The sequence below is a fragment of the Buteo buteo genome, chromosome 11, assembly GCF_964188355.1.
Source record: "Buteo buteo chromosome 11, bButBut1.hap1.1, whole genome shotgun sequence".
Classification (NCBI taxonomy): domain Eukaryota; kingdom Metazoa; phylum Chordata; class Aves; order Accipitriformes; family Accipitridae; genus Buteo; species Buteo buteo.
The window spans coordinates 40,277,231-40,298,579 of NC_134181.1; the positions used below are offsets into that span (position 1 = coordinate 40,277,231).

The following is a 21,349-nucleotide window of genomic DNA, read 5'->3' on the forward strand; positions in this document are numbered from 1 at the left end:
CAGCGTGATTTGGAAAATTTTGTATTGCTTTCTTAAGATGTTAGATCCAAAACTAATGCTGAAAGTAAATAGTGTCATGATTTGTTATTGGTTATTTAAGCAAAAACATCCAGCTGACATGCTTAACATCCACAAACTATCTGATGCCTTGAATGTCAAAAGTCCCCTGTACCACAATTAATACAGGTTATAACCCACCTCATGTTTCAGGGCTTTCTGCTCCTGCTTTTATGATATGGTTGAACACTGATATACAAACCAAAGGGCCTAGTCAGAGTTGAAGCTCAGAAGATGGTATGAGGTAAAATACCAAGGCTACTATTCAAATAGCATTATGCACTTGTGGATGGATTCAGTATACATTTTATTGTCACTGAAGACATTTCAGCAGGGTGCAGGAATTAACAGTATTGATGCAGCGAGCATGGTATTTATCGTTTGGTTTGCTCTGTTGACTTAGACAAAAATAGGTCACACATAGTGGTCAGGAAAATTCTGCTGGGATCCAGCTAACAACATTTTTATGAAATCATGGTTCTGTTTCCAGTCTTGGCAGATCTGAGTTGGGTTTGTCTCTGGCTTCACTGAGGAGATTATGTGGAGGCTTAGTTTGGGTAGCTATTTTAATGTGTCCAGCTTGCTGTTTGTTTGTTTTCAGGTAGAAAAATCTGCTTCTTATGAATTCTCATGCTATTTTAAATATTTGTCTCTTCCCACAGCAATGTGTACAGTACTGCAGCTGACAGAGCGCCTTCTCTTGGATCATGCACAACGGCTGCCTGAAAGTAAAGTTCAGTACGTAGAGTACACTTGCTGCTACCGATCTGTGTCTGATCCCTGAAAGTTAATGCGGGCAGTGGAGCGGGTGGCCTTGGGACTTTGCACAAAATGTTGAACTCTTCGTGCTTTTGTGTCCAGTTAGTTTGCAGAGCTGCCTCCCTTGCTAAACCTGTTTATTTCTCTGTTTTCAGGCAGTATCACCGTGCCCTTGTTGCAGTACTGCTGAGTCGGACCTGGCATGTTCGAAGACAGGCCCATCAAACAGTTAAGAAGCTCTTGTCATCTCTGGGAGGGTACAAACTGGCCTATGGGCTCTTGGAGGAGCTGAAAGTGGTTCTCAGTTCTCATAAGGTGAGTAGTCAAGAAGCCTAGTCTCTGCCTAGGCAGTTGTTTGTATGCTGCCAGTCACCTCCCTACCCTAGATTTGCTGTTAGTATTGACATACAGCATGATATGAAGATGATTCGGTTCCAGATGATCTCCTAGAATGCCACTTGTTACTAGATTACTGCTTACTACTGTATCCGTGTCTGCGGTGTGCCTAGTCTTCCCTATATACACAGAAGACATATTATTCAAAATTATCTGGGGAGGAAGCTGCAGTTTTCTGTGTCCTTCTCTTATTTTAATCCAAATTTAATCCCTGCTGGAAGACCAAGTGCTTTGTTCCTTTCTTGGTATCCTAGTTCTTTGGCCCTGGATTATAGCTCAGGCTGCCTATTTAAAAAAAGTGTAATGTAAATACTTTAGTAGCAACTTTTATAAAAAATAAAAACAAAATAAAAAAAGGAAACAATGAGTGCTATATTATTGGGCATGCTGCTAAGCCAGCACCATGTCAAGTTGTATAATGGATTAAATTGCAATAAGTAGGTACCAAGGCTGGGACTTTGTAAATAGTCTTCCCATGTCGCAGATACCGCCTGAATAAAGTATTTTTGAAAAGACACTGGGTAAAATTAGACTGCGGAAGTTGGGCATACTGTTCCCAGCCAGCTGGTTCAACCTTTTGCAGTCCTCTCTGCCAAAAATGATTGTTTTAGTTTTATTTTACCCCAGCTTGCCAAATCTAGTATAGTCTTCCATTCTTAGTCTTTCTGTCACTGTCACTTCTGTGCTTCGGTTCCACTGTTATCCTTTATCCCTTCTTTCCTTTGAAAACTTCAGGTTGTTGGTACTGACAGAGGGAGCTGATTGTTGGTATTCAGTATAGTGTTGCCGTGGGGTCATGTGCTTGGGGCTCAGGAAGGCTTGGTGTGATGTGTTAATGACAAGTTGTCCACTCAGGTTCTGCCTCATGAGGTCCTGGTGACCGAGTCGGGAGAGCTGTCGGAGCTAGGAAAGACATACATTCCTCCCCGTGTCCTTCATGAGGCACTCTGTGTCATCTCGAGTGTGGCAGGGCTTGATGTGGATTCCTTTGAGCCAGAAAAGCTGGCACTGGAGATGCTGCTGGTGAGCCATCATCCATCCGTAGGTAAGTGAAGGGATAAGACCATTCTCGTGGCCAATGTATGGGATTTTTATTTTACTTTTTTGTTTCATTGTATTAGCAGTCTGCTTCATATTTATTGTGATCATTTATTCTTCTTGCTAGTGGCAGTGCAGCCAGGTCTTTGGCCAACCCTCCTCATCAAGATGAAGATAGATCCCAAAGACTTCATTACCAAACACCTGAATGACATATTACCCAGGATCACTGCCTACACTCCGGAGAACCAGGTGATAAACTTCTGCTTTCCTTTTGTTAGTTTTGGGAGATACTTTGCAACAGGAGAGTTTTCTGGAGGAGTTAAGTACTAACTGGTCTGTAAGGAGTGAGATCTGTCTAAAAGGTGAGGAAAAGGCAGGTTCAAAGAGAATGTGTCTGGTGAAAAGGCACTAGGATTTAAGGGGGAAAGAATGTGTACCAGCAACCGAGTAGAATTTTAGATAAGATTCAAGTACCCACTGAACAAGAAATTAGGAGTTGGAACATAATGTGGGCTGCCTCAACAGGGCATACTTTTTTGAGACAATTTCAAGGAATACTGATAATAATGTTTTTTTCCTTTTTTTTCTTGATAGTCATCTATGAACGCAGTGGGATCTCTCTCTCTGCTCTCACCTGGTAGAGTGCTCCCACAGCTCATCAGCACTATCTCAGCATCAATGGAGAATCCAGCTCTGTGCCAGGTTACTCGAGAGGAATTTGCCATCATGAAGACACCAGAGGGAGAACTGTATGACAAATCTATAATACAGAGGTAAGACTTCATAATTTCTTTTCTCTGTACACTTGGGGATTGATTGCTTCTGGCATCTTGCCAGAAGGGTGAGGGTGGTTTGTCAGATGCTCTTTCTGGACGGGCGTTCCCAGATTTGTGTGCCTGGATCTTAGTCCAGAGCAGTGCTGATTCTTTTCTCTACTTTTCCTTCTCAGTGCTCAACAGGATAGTATGAAAAAGGCTAACATGAAGAGGGAGAACAAAGCTTATTCCTTCAAGGAACAAATCATTGAGCTGGAACTGAAGGAGGTGAGTTGATGGGAACAGGAAAGCCAGGCTGGTCAGTACCTTCACTACTGTCTCATCTGTTCTGTTACATGGCTTCTGGCATATGTGTGTACACTGTTGGGAAAGATTCTCTGAACTTTGAATACCTAAGTGTTGTCTTCTCTTATATTTGTATGTATCGGTTTCTTTTCTCTTACATCTGTATTTGTATCAATTTATGTAGTATTCTACTTGTTTGTGAGTACGCTTACTAGTTGGTAGTACCTGTTTTTTCTCTTCATCTCTTCTTATTCAGCATATCTTGTGTAACTTTTTCAGTAGGGGTTGTTAAACAGATGCTTCCATCTTGTTGACAGCCAGCAGTTCTGTTCAGTCTGGCCAGAGCAATGGGTGTAGGTGGGGGGCAAAAATCTGGTGAAAGGAAGGGAATGTACCAGGTTGACTGGAGCATTCTTTTACTAAAGGTTGACTTCTGTTTGCTCTGGGGAGGATGGCATGCCCATCCGCTGTAGAAAGGGCCGGACAACTCTTTTTGATGATATCATATAATTTGTGACCAATTTAAATGTGGGAGAAACTGATGTTATGCTGCTAGTGGGACACTACAGTGTTGTTAACCTGCTGATTTCCATTTTGTGTCTTCACTTAAGAGTGATATGCTTGGAAGAATATTTTGATACTGTTTTAAAAGTAAATTGCAAAAAAACCCAATGTGTCCAACTCTCTTCTCTACCTAATTGAGGGGATGGTGTTAGTAGCTCCTGGTTTAATAAAGTCCATGGCACTCTACTGCAGGAAATAAAGAAGAAGAAAGGAATAAAGGATGAGGTGCAACTGACTAGCAAGCAGAAGGAGCTGATGCATGCACAGCTGGAAAGGGAGTCTCAGATAAGAAAACGGCTGAAGGAGGTAAGTTTTGATGGTCTTTTTTGCCAACTCTGCAGCTACCATGACCCAAGTCATTTTGATAAAAGGAAAATGGAGTAGCATAGAGAATATTTGGTAATAATGTATTTGTTTCTTTCATTAGAAATTTGATCTTACAACTTGATTTTTTCCTGATGGAATTTTTTTATGGTAATCTTTTGAATTGTTTCTCTTACAGCTTGATAATGAGCTAGAAACAGCTTTAGGACTGCTGGACACTGTTATAAAGAGAAAGCCTCCTGGTCTAACTCAGTACATCCCTGGTCTCATCAGTTCCTTCTTGCCACTTTTTCGATCACCTTTGGCTGCTCCAAGGATTAAGGAACCTTTTCTTTCCTTAGCTTCATGTGTCATGCCGGCTCGACTGAAAACCTTTGGTTGGTATTTGCAGTTGCTATTTAAGGGCAGGGTGCATCATTTTTATGGCAGGGAGGTGAAAATTCTTGCTTTTACAAGCTGTGGATCATGACCACGTACCACAGAAAGCCAAGAGGAAAAAACACCCTGAAACAGTGCTTAGGGAGATGACTGCGATGTCCCAGAGATCCTACTGCTGGATAGGACTGGGTCCAAAGACAAGGAGTTCTCTAGTCATTGTGACTACCTCTCAGTAGCAGTTGGTCGCGATGGGTCTGTCTCCCCTGTGCAGAGTTTGGAGGATGTGAGTGTAAATCGCACATGTAACTGTTGTAAAGAAGGCTGTCCTGTATAAGCCTCGGGGCTGTGCTTCCTTCTTTGTGCCTGTTTTGTTGCCCACAGCTTTGTTATAATTCTTGGGTCTCTGTTCCTGGGGAATTTTTCTCTTGAGAAATGTTTGGTTTTAGTCCTCTCATGGAGTCTTTATTCTTTCATACTAGGTACTTTAGTGAGCCATGTGACCTTGCGTCTGATGAAACCAGAATGTGAGTTGGATGAATCCTGGTGTCAAGAAGAGCTGCCTACTGCTCTGAACAGAGTTGTTAGCCTGCTGCATGCCCATACCATTCCTAGCCGAACAGGCAAGGGAGAGCCAGGTAAAAAGTATTGTAGATACCGCTGACCTTCCCCGTGCCCCTCAATAACTCTGTGAGCTGTTTTAGTTTTGATGGTTTGTATAACGTTTTATAGGTGAGACTTCACTTGGGTATTTTTTTGTGTTTTTTTTTTAAATAAGTGAAGTCTTCATAGATATGAAAAACCTTAAGGTTTTTTTGTGATGGTAGTAGTAGAAATGATGTTACAAGTACAGTAAGTGTAGAAATGAAATAACAGTATTTTTTCCTAAAAGCGTTCAGACAGAAATAATAGTAGTGAAACTGAGGCTCATCTCTGCCAAGGACCGTTCCTGCCTTTCAACACCACTTAGCATAAGTGATTCAGTGAGACTTAAGTAGAAAGACAAAATAATTGCTTGTTATCTGTGATCTCAGCAGTGAAGTGCCTGTGGCCTCTGCTTGTTTGCTATGTAGTGCTGCAGTTCATGAATATTTTATTCTGGCACAGTTGTAGAAGAAGCAGTTCTTTCCCCCTCTGTAACATGAAAGCAAGCGCCAGTGTTTTTATAGTGCGAGAATATGATCTGGGCCAAAATGAACCTTTTTTCCTTGAATTTTTTTTTTCTTTTTTATTTTGTTTTTTTCACTGGGTTAGTTTTAATCTAGATTACTTCCAGAATCTGCTTCATGATGGGGTGAGCAAATACTTGTACCACTACATTGAAGATAATGGTACAGAAGAGGGAGGATAGGTTTGCTTCTTTTGAGGCAGGGATGGCTTAGGCTTTCTTAAAGCATCTGGTATACTGTAGCGATGGAGGTGGTTCATCCAGGCTTTGGAGTTGTTCATCATGTAGCTCAATCAAAAGCTACTGTGTAGAGGGTTTATAATTTTTTAAAGGAAATGTAGGATTCTGTTTGGTCCCTTACCCCAGTAGTTCAGTTCTCCTCTTACTGTTCTGTTGCCAGTCAGATCCACAATTGTGTGACTGTGGCGCACGTAATCTTCACAGCTGAGTAGTAGCAATTCACCATGTTGAGCACCACTTGCTGAACATCTCAGTGATAAGTCAGTGTCTCCGCTATGCAATTTATTGCCATAGTAAAAGCAAGTTCATTAACATTTGAATCCATTTGCAGGCTTATTTCCAGAAAGTAGTGGAAGTATTTCCAATCCTTCAAGATTTCCTACAGTGCTTAATTAAATGAGTGTCTGATTATTTTTTTCACTGCTGCAAGAGAAAGGAAGTAGGTTCCATAGCACTTTGTTGGACAAGCCATGTTATATTCCCAAATGATTTTTGCTCACTTTCAAAGTTATTTGGAGTGTAGTCTTGCAATATATTTAGTAGAGGTTAGTTTCTTAGGTTACCATGAGACCTAAGAGAGACCATACCTCTCTATAATGTGGATGATAAAATTTATCATTCATTGCTGAAATACCAAGATATATCTTATAACCTTTTTCGTATTGGTCAATACCAGCTACTGTGTTAATAGAACATTTATATTCTCGGATAAAGCTTTGTTCCTCCTGCTGCGTATAGAGAGAACAGTTGCTTAAGCCTAAAAATATCTGGCCAATAATTAAAAAAAAAAAGAGGAAAAAAGTGTAAAAGCAAACAGATACTGAGCAAACAGAGAGAAAAATCCCACATCAGAAATGGAGGGCGTTTTACCTAAGCTATTCATGTTAAATAGTTAAGAGCTCACAGTGTTTGGTATTTAAGATTTCTCCCTTGAACTACTTTTGCAGTGTCTGTGCCCTACATAAGCTGACTAATACTGCAGTATTGTATCTGCAGTGCTCTTTATCTGCATCTTAGAAATTTAAAATCTGGCATTCACTGACAGCACATATAGGATGTAGAAAGTAAATGTTTTCCCTAGACATCTAATACTTGAATTTTAACTGGACTGACTGGAGGACTGGAAGGAGCATTTGTTATGTCCCATAGCCAAGCCCCTGTGAGAAGGAAGGAACAAAATTTTTAACAATGGGAATCCAAAAGCTTTAATTTTTTTTAAGGGGCAGGGGGAGTTGAAACTTGCACCAGAATTAGAGGAACCTCATTCTCAAGAATCCAGCTGAAGACTGGAATGACAGGTTAGCTAGGTTGGTAGGAAGCGTTTAAGGGAAATGTAGCTGGCAAATGGGCCCCTACTTTGGGACAAATTAACTTTAAAAGTGAATCAGTTAAATTGTATCAGATCCCTGTGTGGATCCTCCTGCTCAGAAGTAAAATGATCACAATTTTTTTGTAGTTTAATTAATTTTAATTCTCAGTGTACACACAAACTTAATGCACTTTAAAGAATAGATTTTATTTCAACTTTGGTTGTGTGATGGATTTGATTTTGTGTCCTGTCCCCTGCTCCCCGCAAGTATTTCCAGGATAGACAAAACCTCAGTTTTGCCTGTCTACCTTAATCCATTGAATTGTTTCAATTTCATTTGCAGTGTGTATTTTGACGTTGTTGAAGCACTTGAAGTAATTTGGAATCCTAATGTGACTTTAATTAAAGCCAGCTCATTGGTGTTGCAAGCAACAGCAACATTAGGTAGAATCATAGAATCATTTAGGTTGGAAAAAAACTTAAGATCATCAAGTACAACTGTTAACCTAACACTGAAATGCCAAATGTCACTGTTGGAACCATACTGTTTCTGCTGTTAAGTGGCAAAAGTGGTAGAGGCTAAACAGCGGGCCAGCTGTGTGCGCTGCTTTGAACAGGCTAAGCGTTGTCTGTGTGGGTTAAGTCCAGATATACATGACACAGTGTCTTTTAGACTGGGTGTTTCTAGGGGCATAGAAGTACTTAGGTCACTTAGCATGTTTGTACATAAGGCTGAAGCTGGCCATATCCACAATGAGCTACCAAGGTGTGCATTTTATACCAGTCAATATTACAAAACAAAGACATGAGAAGATCAGCTATGCTCACAGGGTTGTTCTTCCTTTTCGCAGGTGCTGCCCCATTATCAGCTCCAGCATTTTCCTTAGTCTTTCCTCTCCTGAAGACGGTTATGACTGAGACATCCCATGACAGTGAAGACAAGGAGGAGTTCCTGGTCAAGATTCTGCAGATCCTTACGGTCCATGCTCAGCTGAGATCATCAGCAAATGGCCAGGCTTTGCTGGTGGATGAGGTAAGTGAGTGCTATGGGGATCAGATGACGTCCTTCAACAGTTGTTCAGATGAGGTATGGGATAAAACAGCTAACGTGTAAACTGGACAAAGCAGGTTAATTGTACAGTTTGGAGTTAACAATGTAAGATTGTTTTCTGTCACAGGTTTTGGTTACCTGTCCAGCCCTAGGTTTTGATTGTGATTTTTATAAGGAGTGTCATACACACACAAGGTACTTTGGAGTCACAGGACATAAGGCTTTTTCTCTTCCCTCCACCTTTTCTCCCCCCAATCTTTCAGAATGGCCCAGAGCTGCTGCCCCGAAGGGACATGCTGGTTCTGCTGACCCGGGTGATAGGAACAGGTTCACCACGGTTACAGGTGAGTCCTCAGCTTCATAACCACAGTCAGGATTCTGCCTAAGTTTCATCAGCATCTAAATGAGGGAAATACACCCACCTGCTTTAAATCTCTGAGGCTGGTGGTTGATACATTACCAGTTTTCTCCTGTGTTCATGGTATTCTTGGAATAATATGTCTGCATCTTTTTTCCTTGTGGGTTTTATTGCACCAGATAATACTCTTCAGTCTTCCACAGGTGACATTTTATTCCTTCTCTAAGGCCCTGCTCTGTCAGAAGTTTAGCAGTTGCTCCCCCGAGTGTGTTCTGAGGGGTGAGATGGCAGAAAGGTCAATAATAACAAAAAGGCAAACAGTTAGACTGAACTTGTCAGTTCTTGTCACTGTTGTCTGAGAATTTCTTCGCTTGTGATAGCACTCAACCCCCACCCTGCGCTTGCTTTGAGAGAAGTCAGTGGTGGAATCTCTAATACTTCCTCACGGCATTTTAGGTTTTGGCTTCCAATGCGCTGACCACCCTGTGCACAAGCAGCAGCGGGGAGGACGGCTGTGCCTATGCAGAACAGGAGGAGATCGATGTGTTACTTCAGGCCCTGCAATCTCCATGCATGAATGTTCGAGATGCAGCTCTCAGGGTAGGTGGGAATCATTCAGGGTCACACTGAATTCCTTAGTATTTGGGGAGGTGAATCTTCTCTAACACTGATGAAAAGAGGCTTCAGCTGTGATGTCAGTCTTTGGGCAGTGTGTCTGCAGGAGGAGGCAGTAGCTACTGAACAATAATGCTCTAAGTAATGCTCTTTGTGCTAGATTTATCTTGCAAAAAGGAGTACTCTGGGTCTATCCACACCTTTTTTTTGTTAAAACAGGTGTAATTATGACAAACTTAACACCTTATAATCGCATAGAGCTTAGTCTTAGAGAGAGAAGCTGTCAAAAAATTCCTATGTCTGTATTGGGCCCAGTGTTTTTGGAAAGCTTGAGGCTTAGTCACTTCTGAGAACATGAAAAAGAAAGAAATAAAGACAGAAAGAAAGAAAGAAAGACCAAGGGTGCTTGGTTTTCTTTGCCGTGAAACAAATTTCAGCTTAGCTCACCTGAGCTGGCTTCTCCGTACTTAGAAGCAGAAAAGACTGTAGTCACCAGAGCACAACCTCGTGCCTAGTTGCCTCTCTGCAACCTGCCTATGGAGCACTATCCTTGAGTTTCACCATCTCACCTATTAGCGTCAGAAAGACCTTGATCTGCATGGGCAGTGTGCTGCACAAGGAAGCATGAATTTTGACACTTCCAACCACTGAGAGTTTGACTTGGCAATGGTTTTAAGTGTTTTAAAGTATCTGTTTCTAAAATCAGATCCTTGCACTGATTCTCCTATAAACTAATTCAGGGACTGATGGAGCTACAAATGGTTCTACCAACCCCAGACAGTGATGAAAAGAATGGACTGAATCTGTTGCGTCGCCTTTGGGTAGTAAAGTTTGATGTGGAGGATGAGATTCAGAAGTTGGCGGAGAGGTAGGAGTTCTTCCTGGCTGATTGGATTGTAAGGGGACCTCTCTTCTCACCTCGTGGAGCTCCACTGGCAGGGGCTTTGCCTCCCTCAGGCAGAGGGCAGCTTTAGGTCACCCTGATATTTGCATGTAGCAGTGGCTTCTCTTGCTGAAGCATGATCTGTCACCTCTTTGTGTGCGCTGCAGGTTGTGGGAGTCCATGGGTCTGGAGCTGCAGCCTGACCTCTGTTCTTTGCTGATCAAAGATGTTATCTACCATGAAGAGGCAGTGCGACAAGCAGGTGCTGAAGCTCTTTCCAGAGCTGTAGCTCAGTATCGAAACCAAGCAGCAGAGGTCATGAATAAACTTACAGAGATTTACCAGGAGAAGCTCTACGTAAGTACTCTTGTCCTAAGGGGTTGACAGGCACAAGCTGGTGCTATATTTTATATCTTTTATTAATCACTTTTCATTTTGTCTGTCTTGAGGGTGTACATGAAGCCTACTGTTGCTGTGTGTTTGCTTATCACAGACTTTAATGTCTTGGTCCTGAAGTTACCAGACAGTAATGGCACTGTTGTGCGGGTGGAAGATGTGCCTTAGGTGATACAGGAAGACTGTGGCAGAGCAAGGGCTGGAATCTGAGTCTTTTGGGGCTCCAGCTAGCTCTGTGCTTGTTTTTTACCATGCTCTTCTGCTAGTGGTATCATACCTCTGTGTAGTATTTTAGAAATGGCATTGCAGGTATGGCTGACAGTATTCTCTGCACGTGTGTCCTTGGAAAAGGCATTCTGATGAATTTTTTTTCTCCTTGCAGAGGCCACCTCCAGTTTTGGATGCTTTGGGACGAGTGATATCTGAATCACCACCTGACCAGTGGGAAGCAAGGTACAGTCATCTTCAGATTGATCTCATCACTTCCTGTGCATCCAAATTAGATATTCCAGATTGTTATTCAGAAGTTCAGGCAGTGGAGAAATAAGGGAATATTAGAGGAACAAAATATATGCAGTTGTACTCACTTGCTGGTTTCATGCTTCCTTCTGGTAGAGAATATTTGTGCCCCTCAAGCAGGCTGGGCAGGCCAAACTGAAATGCTCTCAGTTTCATCAAAATATTGGGTGCTATCTTCCCTATGTCCTTCTGATAAGAGCAGTGTCTTTCCTTCTCAGACTGTCTGATTTTTGTCTTGTCTTACTGTATTCCCACCTCTGTATGAGCAATTGATTGTTTCAAGAGCAGCAGTGGCGAGCTTTAATGAACTGGACAAAATCCAGTTTGGATAATTACTTTTTGTCTACTTGTATGCCCTATACAGGTTTAATTGGAGATCATCTTGTTCACTACCTGTCTTAAGTTAATCTGTTCTTTAGTGCTGATGTACCTTGTTGTAAAGCTGCTGTATTTCAGCAGTAGATAAAGTGATCCTGATGTCTGTTGGCCCAAGTATCCCTAATGCTTAACCAGGATAAAAGGCATTACATGGCTGAAAGATTGTTGTCCTTTTGGGAACCTGTGGCATGGGGTTTTGTAATGAAATGCACGTAGGTTGGACACTCTGAAGCTCTTCGGTTTCATAGTGGATCTCTCTCTCAATGTCTGTAATGTACTACTGATAGCAAATGTGATTGTGACCTCAAGCAAATTCTGCCAAAAGTCAGTAAGCTCACAAGTTCACCATCTTTACAGGTGTGGCATAGCTTTGGCCCTCAACAAGCTCTCACAGCATCTGGACAGTTCTCAGGTGAAGCCCCTCTTTCAGTTTTTTGTACCGGATGCCCTGAATGATCGCAGTCCTGAAGTCAGGAAGTGCATGTTAGATGCAGCTCTTTCAACGCTCAACACTCATGGCAAAGTAAGTCTGAACGCTTCTCTCTAGCAGTGGAAAAAAGTGGGATAAAAATGTAGGTACTGTGTTGGAGCCCATAGATTTTTTGTAATTTTTTTTTTTCTTAGAGGTTGCTGTTACTTGTAACAGTTAAAAAACTTTCATGTAGTAGGAACCTTTGTGTGTTTGGAGTTGTTCTGTTGGTGACTAGTGTTGACTAAGAGTGTAGTTTTTCCCTGTCATTGCAATAAAAAAGAAATAGTGCTGAATTAACTGGAGTTAAAATGGTGTAAAACTAGAGTAATAGAAGTAAAATCAGACCACAGATCTTTTAATTGTGGGAAGGTGAGTTTTCCCTTTCAGGCCTCATGCAAAGCAAAACATGAAAGCTTGTTGATCGTTGGCTTAATTAAACTGAAAACAATTGAAGTAATTCAGAGAATTGAGGACCACCCTTCTCACTGCTAGCCCTTCTCCAGCAGTGTTAGATGGGGGAGGTGTGCAAGATGTAAATTGCTCAGCTTCTGATTTCCTCATATGTGCAAGTCACCTCTTCTGGACAGCCCTCTGCATTCCTGTTAAGCCCAAGACAATTGGAGTATTTTCATATTATTCATTCTTTCCTTCTGTTTCTTAGAAAAGCAGGGTGAAGTTTGTTTTAGCTTTCTGTTCTCCCTTTGCAAACAGAGCAAGCAAAAGAGCAGGGACTGCTGTTTAAGCTAGCAGTCTTGCCTAGTAGCATGCATCACTTCTGGCAGAACATCATGCTGGCAGGTTTGGGGGGATCTAATTTTTAAGAGCTCCTCTCTAGCAGGAAATATTTGTTGCCTGTCGGGTTGGCACAAGGTTTTATGTGATGTGACACATTAAATGAACTGTAAATACAGTGTGATTGTTCAGTTTGTTGGCTCAGAGAAGAGCAAACAAGTCCACTGAGCATAGCAAATCTCATTCTGAGTGGACTCTAGTGGCAAGTTCTGTGGTTTTGTTTTTCAGGACAATGTTAACTCTCTCTTGCCAGTGTTTGAAGAATTCCTGAAAAATGCTCCTAATGATGCCAGTTATGATGCTGTCAGGCAAAGCGTGGTCATTCTGATGGGTTCACTGGCAAAGCATCTGGACAAGAGTGACCCTAAAGTGAAACCAATTGTTGGCAAACTGATAGCAGCCTTGTCCACGCCATCTCAGCAGGTAGGTGCCTTCTTGGAGGAGTTCTCAGGTTTCATGCAGAGGCAGGTTAACACTATGATACTTTTGGGGATGTCAGATGAAAAATGGCTCTGGTGACAGAAAGCTGTCATTGTGGGTGCAGTCTAGGGGGAAGTTATGTTGGTGATGAATATTTTGTGATCTGATAGCTGGTGGATTGTTTTACAGGTTCAAGAGTCAGTGGCAAGCTGTTTACCACCTCTGGTGCCTGCAATTAAGGATGATGCAGGAGGAATGATACAGAAGCTAATGCAGCTGCTTTTAGAGTCTGATAAGTATGCTGAGCGCAAAGGTGCAGCTTATGGGCTGGCAGGCCTGGTGAAAGGCCTTGGCATCCTCTCTCTCAAGCAGCAGGAGATGATGACCACGCTGACCGATGCTATCCAGGACAAGAAGAACTTTCGTCGGCGTGAGGGTAAGGGACAAAAGCTTTTACCTCCAAATACCTAGTATTTCTCTTGTACCTACTACCATTGCAGTCAGATCAAATGATACCTGAACCCCTGTGCTTGGTTTATCTACATTTATTTTACTAAGATTTGCAGAGAAAGAAACGGGAGGTGTCTGTCATGAGGCCATTGATTGTGTGTAGTGTCCTAAAATTGCTCTATTTGCATTGTGGTGGAAGAAGGGTTTCTGGTCCTAGACAATATGCATGCTCTCCTCCCTCCTGTTTTCAAAGGCAGGTGTTGCTAGGGAGGCTCCTGCTTGCCGTGAGATGGTACATATTCGGCCCCAGCTGATCCGGAAGGGTTCTCGCAGCCTAGTTGTTCCTTTTGCTGCTGGAGATTTCCTGTCCTTATTTCTGATTACCTAAGCTAGGACTCAGAGGGCTGTTATGTTTTTAATGCTACTGGGCTTCTTGTCCTTTCTGACACCGGAAATCCCCACCGCAGCGCTAGCCACAAGTGCAAGAAGGCAAGAAAGTTTCAGCTGTGAGATTTAAGTGCTTTTGGAGAAATTCTACAGATATTTGGCAAATTTTATCTTCTCTTATCATCCCCTTTAAATGAAGTTGTGTTTTCTTCTGACCGTCCTTTTTGTTTCTTTAGGGGCTCTGTTTGCCTTTGAGATGCTCTGCAGCATGCTTGGAAAGCTCTTTGAGCCCTATGTGGTTCATGTGCTACCTCACTTGCTGCTTTGTTTTGGAGATGGGAACCAGTACGTGCGAGAGGTAAGATGCCTTAAATTTCTGAGAACATAGGGTGTTAAGAGAAAACTGAGATAAAATGGATATGAATGCTCTTTGTAACTAGGCAAATTGAGAAGGTGACCTATCCCTTGAGACAATACTAATAACAATTTGATCTTCTTAATAACTGAAAGCATCTTATTTCATTGGCCATTAATTGGGAGCTACTTGGCCAGCTTCATCATTGTACTGAGACACCATTTTACATGAAGGCTTTATTCCCATTGAGGCTCTGAGGAGGGAAAAAACATGCGTTGTGACACAGCTTGTAAATGTTCTCTTCTCCTTGGAGGCTGCAGATGATTGTGCCAAAGCTGTGATGAGCAACTTGAGTACTCATGGAGTGAAGCTGGTTTTGCCATCACTTCTTGCAGCACTAGAAGAGGAATCTTGGAGAACTAAAGCTGGTATGGACCAATATCTGACTGACATGATTGAGAATAACCCACAGTTCCCTTCGCTGTCATTCCCCTTGTTTATTCCTTCATCCCTGCAGATGGCTGTGATAGTTTATTGTCTCTTAAGGGACTGTGGAACTTACAGCTTTAGAGATACAAATGAGTTCCCTGACACATTTGAGCAACTTTTTTGCCCCAGCAGATTCAAGGGACACTTTTTTTACCCCCTGTCTCTCTAGAAATACTCCAGAAGCTGGAAGTTTCCTCTCCCCCCTTCTTTTGCCTGGTACACAAAAAAAAAACCCCAACACTTGTGTTCTCCGACTGGTAGATTGGAGTTTGAAGTAAATGTGATCATCTCCTCATATCTCTTCATAATGCTGTGTATTGGTTTGTGTTTTGTCTTTTTTTTCTTTCTTTCTTTTTTTTTTGTACAGGATCAGTGGAACTGCTGGGGGCTATGGCGTACTGTGCTCCCAAGCAACTCTCTTCCTGCTTACCCAATATTGTGCCAAAACTTACTGAAGTGCTCACAGATTCTCATGTGAAGGTGCAGAATGCAGGTCAGCAAGCTCTCAGGCAGATTGGGTCTGTCATCAGGAATCCAGAGATCCTGGGTAAGAACTGTCTGCATCTCTTAATGTCCTGACACGACTGTGGTTTATAATAGCAAGGTTTATGTTCACAACATTTAGGTTTAAATCCAAACTTCTATAGAAATGAAACTATTCCTAGAAAAAATATAACATGAAAGCTTAACAGCAGCTCTTTGCTTCAAGGCTTTTTGAATGTTCCTATCCATTTTATCATCTAATGTTAATAGGATTTCCTCTGTTCCTATGCTGCTAGTTGCTGTAGAAGGATCTAAAACATCCCATGAGAGAACACTAGCTTACCCTGACATGCATTTTTGTTTTATGTACAAATAAAGTATTTTCTCTTCTTTTTAAAAATGTTCAGCAATCGCTCCAGTTCTGTTGGATGCTCTCACTGACCCCTCCAGGAAAACCCAGAAGTGCCTGCAGACTCTACTGGATACCAAATTTGTCCATTTCATTGATGCTCCATCCTTAGCACTGATCATGCCAATTGTTCAGAGAGCTTTTCAAGATCGTTCCACAGACACCAGGAAAATGGCTGCCCAGATCATAGGGAACATGTACTCCCTGACGGATCAGAAGGTACAGCGCTAAAAATGCTCTCTGACTGTATGGTGTGTTTACTGTGTTGGAGATAACAGAGCAAGCACTAGAGATAATTTATTTGGTTTGGGGATTTTGCTGTTAAGGTAGACAATATTAGAATCCACACAGCTTCTTTAATTAAATGTATGTAAATGAACAGATAATGTCCATAAGCACCTGAAAATTGTCACTGTCTTTAACACTGTCAGCTTTGTACTTTGGTCATCTAGTTATTACTAGATTTACTCCTGCAAAAAGGTCTTGTAATTTTTACCATATAAGAAATGCCTTAACAAACAAACAAGCAAAACCAGTACCAGTGAAACACAGATCAGCTGCTTACAAATGGATCCAGGGTTTGTTTGAAAAGTATTTGTAGAACTTCACTGTAGGCTAAAGATCTGTGTTTAATTTTTGTGCTGATAATCTCTACCTTTAAACCTTGTGTAAATGTTAAGAGTGTTGGATTTTCTTTAGATACAAAGTCCTGGGTTGTAGGTGAGCATCAAAAAGGTTTTGAGTGGTCTGCATGGAACTGGCATTGTGTCTTGGACTTAGAGAATAATTCAGTGGGCTTATTTGCAGGATTGTGAAAGCAACTGATTAAACTCTCAGGATGTTATGGATGATTGCTAATAATAAGGGCCTGAATGCCCTTTATATGAAGGTGACTTAGGTTTCTTTCTCATTTTGAATCTAGTTCTTACTCTTTGGGCTCTTTGTTTCAGGATCTGGCTCCTTACCTACCCAGTGTGACTCCTGGACTGAAGGCATCTCTCTTGGATCCTGTACCTGAAGTAAGTCTTTTGTACAAATACAGTTTGTCTTTCAGTGCATTAGGTTAGACTTTGTCCTGATCTTCTCTAGAACTGTAATCAGACACATCTGTTTCAGTAACTTTGGATATTTTGCAAATCTCTGTTCCTCTTGTCTGTTAGGTGCGTACAGTGTCTGCAAAGGCACTGGGAGCCATGGTGAAGGGTATGGGAGAATCGTGCTTTGAGGATTTGTTGCCATGGCTGATGGAGACACTGACATATGAGCAGAGCTCAGTGGATCGATCTGGCGCTGCTCAAGGTGAGGACAGCTAATGTCTGAATACTGAGCTCAGACTTTCTCCTATTAAATCAGATTAGCTTGTTCTTTCTTGTGTTTATCAGCTATGTTATCTGCCTTTTTTCCCAGGTCTGGCTGAAGTTATGGCTGGTTTGGGGGTAGAAAAGCTGGAGAAACTTATGCCAGAGATTGTAGCTACTGCCAGTAAAGTGGATATTGCTCCACATGTACGAGATGGTTATATCATGATGTTCAACTACCTGCCAATTACCTTTGGAGACAAGTTCACTCCGTATGTTGGTCCCATCATTCCTTGTATCCTTAAGGTATGTAGCAGAGGCCTGAAGAGTTTTATTTATTAGAGAATAAAAAGAAGCCTCCAGAGTATTTTAAGCATCATTTCCAGTAATTGTGGGACATGCAGAGACTTGTCCAGCATTGCTGAACTACAGAAAAAAATAATATAAAAGAATTTAAATTATAAATTATTTCTTCTTCCACGTTATTTGCTTGCTGTCTTTTGTTTGTAGTCACTAGTAATTTCTTGAAATCACCTTTGAGCATTCACAACTCTATAGTTTGTTTACTTTTCGTGTTTGAGAGAAAACATAATTTTGTTTTCCTCCTGTTAGCTTTGTATATTGTGCTGAAAAAACCAGCTTTCACAGACATTTTTCTGCCTCTGTTCAGGCACTGGCAGATGAGAATGAGTTTGTGCGGGACACTGCCCTGCGTGCTGGCCAGAGAATCATAAGTATGTATGCTGAGACTGCCATTGCACTTCTGCTGCCACAGCTTGAGGATGGCCTGTTTGATGACTTGTGGAGGATAAGGTAAGGGATAACCATCTTATCCACAGACATTGCTCTTCCATGGTTGAAAAACCGGTGTGATTTAGACTATATGTTGCTCTTCAAGGAAATGCAGAGACCTCCTGGGAAGGAAAAACAAGTGTGTCTTTTTGCTCGTTGATTTGAATATGATGCCTTATAGCACTGAGTCTGCAAAGCCCTGCTAGCAGTGGATCAGGTTTCCTGGTACCTGCAAAGCATTCCTACTAGGTTATTAATTGTGGCAGTGACTCTGAAACGCACTTCCGAGGCAGCTGATGTGGCAATATTTAGCTGTCATATATTGTTTTTCATTTTTCAAAATGCTGAGTAAGTTATTGTTCTCCTGTGTATGGAAATGTGCAGTGGAGCACTCACAGCTAATAGCAATTGCTCAAAAATTAGTTGTACTAAAAGGCTTGTGTCAGGTGAGTGCTGATGAGTGCACATATCCCAGGTGAATGTCTTTTGGGTTAAGACAAATACTGGCAATGTTGTGTTCCTTTTTAGAGTCCAGGCTATTCCCTGACTCGTTGCTTTGATACAGGAATTCTCTCAGCCCCTTCCAGTTTGGAATCATTCCTTCCCTTTCTCTTTAGCATGCTTCTCAGTTGTGTAGGCAGACAGATCTCACATATCAGCCCATGCAGCATTTCAGTGCTGACCTAGCTCTTTGCCTTGCATTTTGCTCACATCTGTATTTGACACACTGTCATATTTGGACTGGTACTGCCTGCATACCCTGTTTGTAACACTTGACTTGCTCCTGTTGCCAGGTTTAGCTCAGTTCAGCTCCTTGGAGATCTTCTATTCCATATCTCAGGAGTCACTGGCAAAATGACCACAGAAACTGCCTCAGAGGATGACAACTTTGGAACAGCCCAGTCAAACAAGGTAAAGCTGTTCTTGTCTGTTGTGCCTATTTTTTTTTTTTTTTAATCAGCATGGAAAGCCTGCTGGGAAGACATATTGAATAATCATGTATTTTGTTCTTTTTGTAAGTTTGAGGAGTGAGTAATACAATTTTGTGATACTTCTTTTCAGGCTATTATTAATGCTCTTGGTGTGGAGAGGAGGAACAGGGTGCTGGCAGGGCTGTACATGGGCCGCTCTGACACCCAGCTGGTCGTGCGTCAAGCCTCCTTACATGTCTGGAAGATTGTAGTCTCAAACACTCCTCGCACACTGCGTGAAATTTTGCCAACCCTCTTTGGGCTTCTGCTGAAATTCTTGGCCAGTACTTGTGCAGATAAGCGAACGGTGAGAAATTGTGCAATGCCTTCCTGTTACTGCAGGCGACTGTATAAAGTAATTTCTGAAGAACACAGGATAGTTCTTTTCTGTAAATCACTCCAAAGCTGTCATTAATTTAACTGTTCTGAGTAGTATGTCTGAGTTCTCTCTTTGCTGAAGGTGACTGTGATGACAGTAAAACAGTACAGTACAAACAGTACAGTACAGTACAAAACAAATGACGGTAAAAAAAAAAAAGGTTATTTATACTAGTAGTGTTTCCATTCCTACTACTCTGTCTATACTGTGAACAGTAGTTTGTGGTCAAAAGTTAACATTTGCTCACAGTTCACCTTCTTAAGTTTTACAAAACAGGAAAATAGTTAATTGATACATTTTTGGGGACAGGTTGCAGCACGGACATTAGGAGACCTTGTCCGAAAGTTAGGAGAGAAGATCCTTCCTGAAATCATTCCTATTCTGGAAGATGGACTGAGGTCAGACAAGAGTGATGAGAGGCAAGGAGTCTGCATTGGGTTAAGTGAGATAATGAAGTCTACCAGCAGGGATGCGGTAAGTTATATGTGGAGGGTGAAATCTCCAGTTTCCTAGATATTTATGTTATGATGCAGGTATTGCAGTTGAGACAGAATAATATAGCTGGTGCTGGGCTTTGTTTTATGGACTGAATTCAGGGCTTATAACGAACAGGAACTGCTGTTCAGGCAAATGTATGCATTTGTATCTGTTGGTAAATTAAAACATTGCACAGTTCTGACTTGTGTGAGATAAAATAATAGAAATCATCCACTAGGTAGCCTTAGAGCACTGCACATATTTGTGTTGATTAATCCTGGTTTTCTTCCAACATATTTCAAGCAAACAGCAATTTAGTTTCAGTTGTGCAAATTCTGTGTTCTTAGATACTTTACTGAGATGCATGTGTCTGTTGTGCTTTAGGTATTCTGTAATTTCATCTCTACATCTTTAGGTACTGCTTTTCTCTGAGTCCCTAGTTCCTACAGTGAGAAAAGCACTCTGTGACCCCCTGGAAGAAGTCCGAGAGGCTGCAGCTAAAACATTTGAACAGTTGCATTCAACAATTGGACATCAAGCTCTTGAAGATATCCTGCCATTTTTGCTGAAGCAGCTGGTAAGCATTAGTCAACAACTTGATTAGTGATGTTGTGGGACAGGTTTTGAATAATTAGTTTAAAGGAGAAGCAGGATTGTAGTGGCAGACCTTCCAGGGAATGGCAGCTCTATTTTGTCTCCTCCGTGGAGTCATCCTAGCCATGGCTAAAGCACAGGCCTAAGAATTGCTACATCTGGCCTGCTAGGGAATTGCCATTGTCACCTGCTTAAGTTGTTTGGCCACCACTCCTGATACAGAATATCTTTCTGATGTGACAGAAGAGCTTGGTTTGGGTTTTTGCTATATAACAGGAGAGCATTTTTGGATAGGACTTGTGTGTTGGTTATACAATCATGTGGTAAATTGTCACTTGAAACAGGGTTTATCTTGGCGTGTCACAAATCATCTCTCAGGTTTGTAACTTTCTCTTTCCCTGTAGGATAATGAAGAGACATCTGACTTTGCTGTGGATGGTCTTAAACAAGTTATGGCTGTCAAGAGCCGTGTGGTTCTGCCTTATTTGGTGCCAAAGGTACAATTGGAAAGACATTTTTAACTTCAGAACTGTGCTTTTTTCCTCTGCTTGCTGCCAGTTTTCTTTAGACTGCTATGCCAAAAGGAAGAGCATAGTTTGAAATTTTCTTCTGATTTTATGCTCAAAACATTGTCATTTGGGTTGTGATGCATTTTATACTTAAATTTTTCATGTTGTAGATGAATTGAGAGTCCTTCTGAAAAAACTTTCTGCTTGTCTTGGTTTTTTTTGTTTTGTTTTATTTTTTAGCTGACTACTCCCCCTGTGAACACCCGTGTGCTAGCTTTCCTCTCATCAGTGGCAGGGGACGCTCTGACACGGCATTTGAGTGTCATCCTGCCTGCTATGATGTCTGCACTGAAAGAGAAGCTGGGGACCAGTGAAGAGCAGTTGGCAAGTAGCATGGCTCAGCTCTTTGTTATGACAGGTTGCCTAAAGATAGAGCTTTGGGTTTACTTCCCAGCACAGAATCTGTGTTCTCTAGATTCACAGATTGCATGTTTTAATTCAGTCCATTAGCTTCTTCAGGATGAGTCTTTTTGCCTGGTGGCATATTGTGAGTCGAAAAACGTATGCTTTCCAAATCT

At 41.6% G+C, this 21,349-nt stretch overlaps 1 protein-coding gene across 4 annotated transcripts in view; it reads left to right on the forward strand.

Annotated features, from left to right (window-relative positions):
- Positions 1-21,349, forward strand: part of GCN1 (GCN1 activator of EIF2AK4) — a 44,675-nt gene that overhangs the window by 12,870 nt on the left and 10,456 nt on the right. For all 4 annotated transcript variants that reach the window (XM_075041784.1, XM_075041785.1, XM_075041786.1 and 1 more), the window contains 32 exons: positions 720-795; positions 972-1,131; positions 2,068-2,257; positions 2,378-2,502; positions 2,848-3,026; positions 3,203-3,296; positions 4,071-4,184; positions 4,381-4,579; positions 5,060-5,215; positions 8,146-8,327; positions 8,609-8,689; positions 9,160-9,303; positions 10,059-10,186; positions 10,369-10,558; positions 10,980-11,050; positions 11,852-12,017; positions 12,987-13,181; positions 13,368-13,614; positions 14,252-14,373; positions 14,684-14,798; positions 15,227-15,406; positions 15,750-15,970; positions 16,702-16,770; positions 16,912-17,050; positions 17,159-17,355; positions 17,720-17,862; positions 18,636-18,753; positions 18,904-19,119; positions 19,501-19,665; positions 20,084-20,245; positions 20,667-20,759; positions 21,012-21,155. In XM_075041784.1, the coding sequence (XP_074897885.1) occupies positions 720-795; positions 972-1,131; positions 2,068-2,257; positions 2,378-2,502; positions 2,848-3,026; positions 3,203-3,296; positions 4,071-4,184; positions 4,381-4,579; positions 5,060-5,215; positions 8,146-8,327; positions 8,609-8,689; positions 9,160-9,303; positions 10,059-10,186; positions 10,369-10,558; positions 10,980-11,050; positions 11,852-12,017; positions 12,987-13,181; positions 13,368-13,614; positions 14,252-14,373; positions 14,684-14,798; positions 15,227-15,406; positions 15,750-15,970; positions 16,702-16,770; positions 16,912-17,050; positions 17,159-17,355; positions 17,720-17,862; positions 18,636-18,753; positions 18,904-19,119; positions 19,501-19,665; positions 20,084-20,245; positions 20,667-20,759; positions 21,012-21,155 (4,781 nt within the window). The remainder of the gene's footprint in view (positions 1-719; positions 796-971; positions 1,132-2,067; positions 2,258-2,377; positions 2,503-2,847; positions 3,027-3,202; positions 3,297-4,070; positions 4,185-4,380; positions 4,580-5,059; positions 5,216-8,145; positions 8,328-8,608; positions 8,690-9,159; positions 9,304-10,058; positions 10,187-10,368; positions 10,559-10,979; positions 11,051-11,851; positions 12,018-12,986; positions 13,182-13,367; positions 13,615-14,251; positions 14,374-14,683; positions 14,799-15,226; positions 15,407-15,749; positions 15,971-16,701; positions 16,771-16,911; positions 17,051-17,158; positions 17,356-17,719; positions 17,863-18,635; positions 18,754-18,903; positions 19,120-19,500; positions 19,666-20,083; positions 20,246-20,666; positions 20,760-21,011; positions 21,156-21,349) is intronic.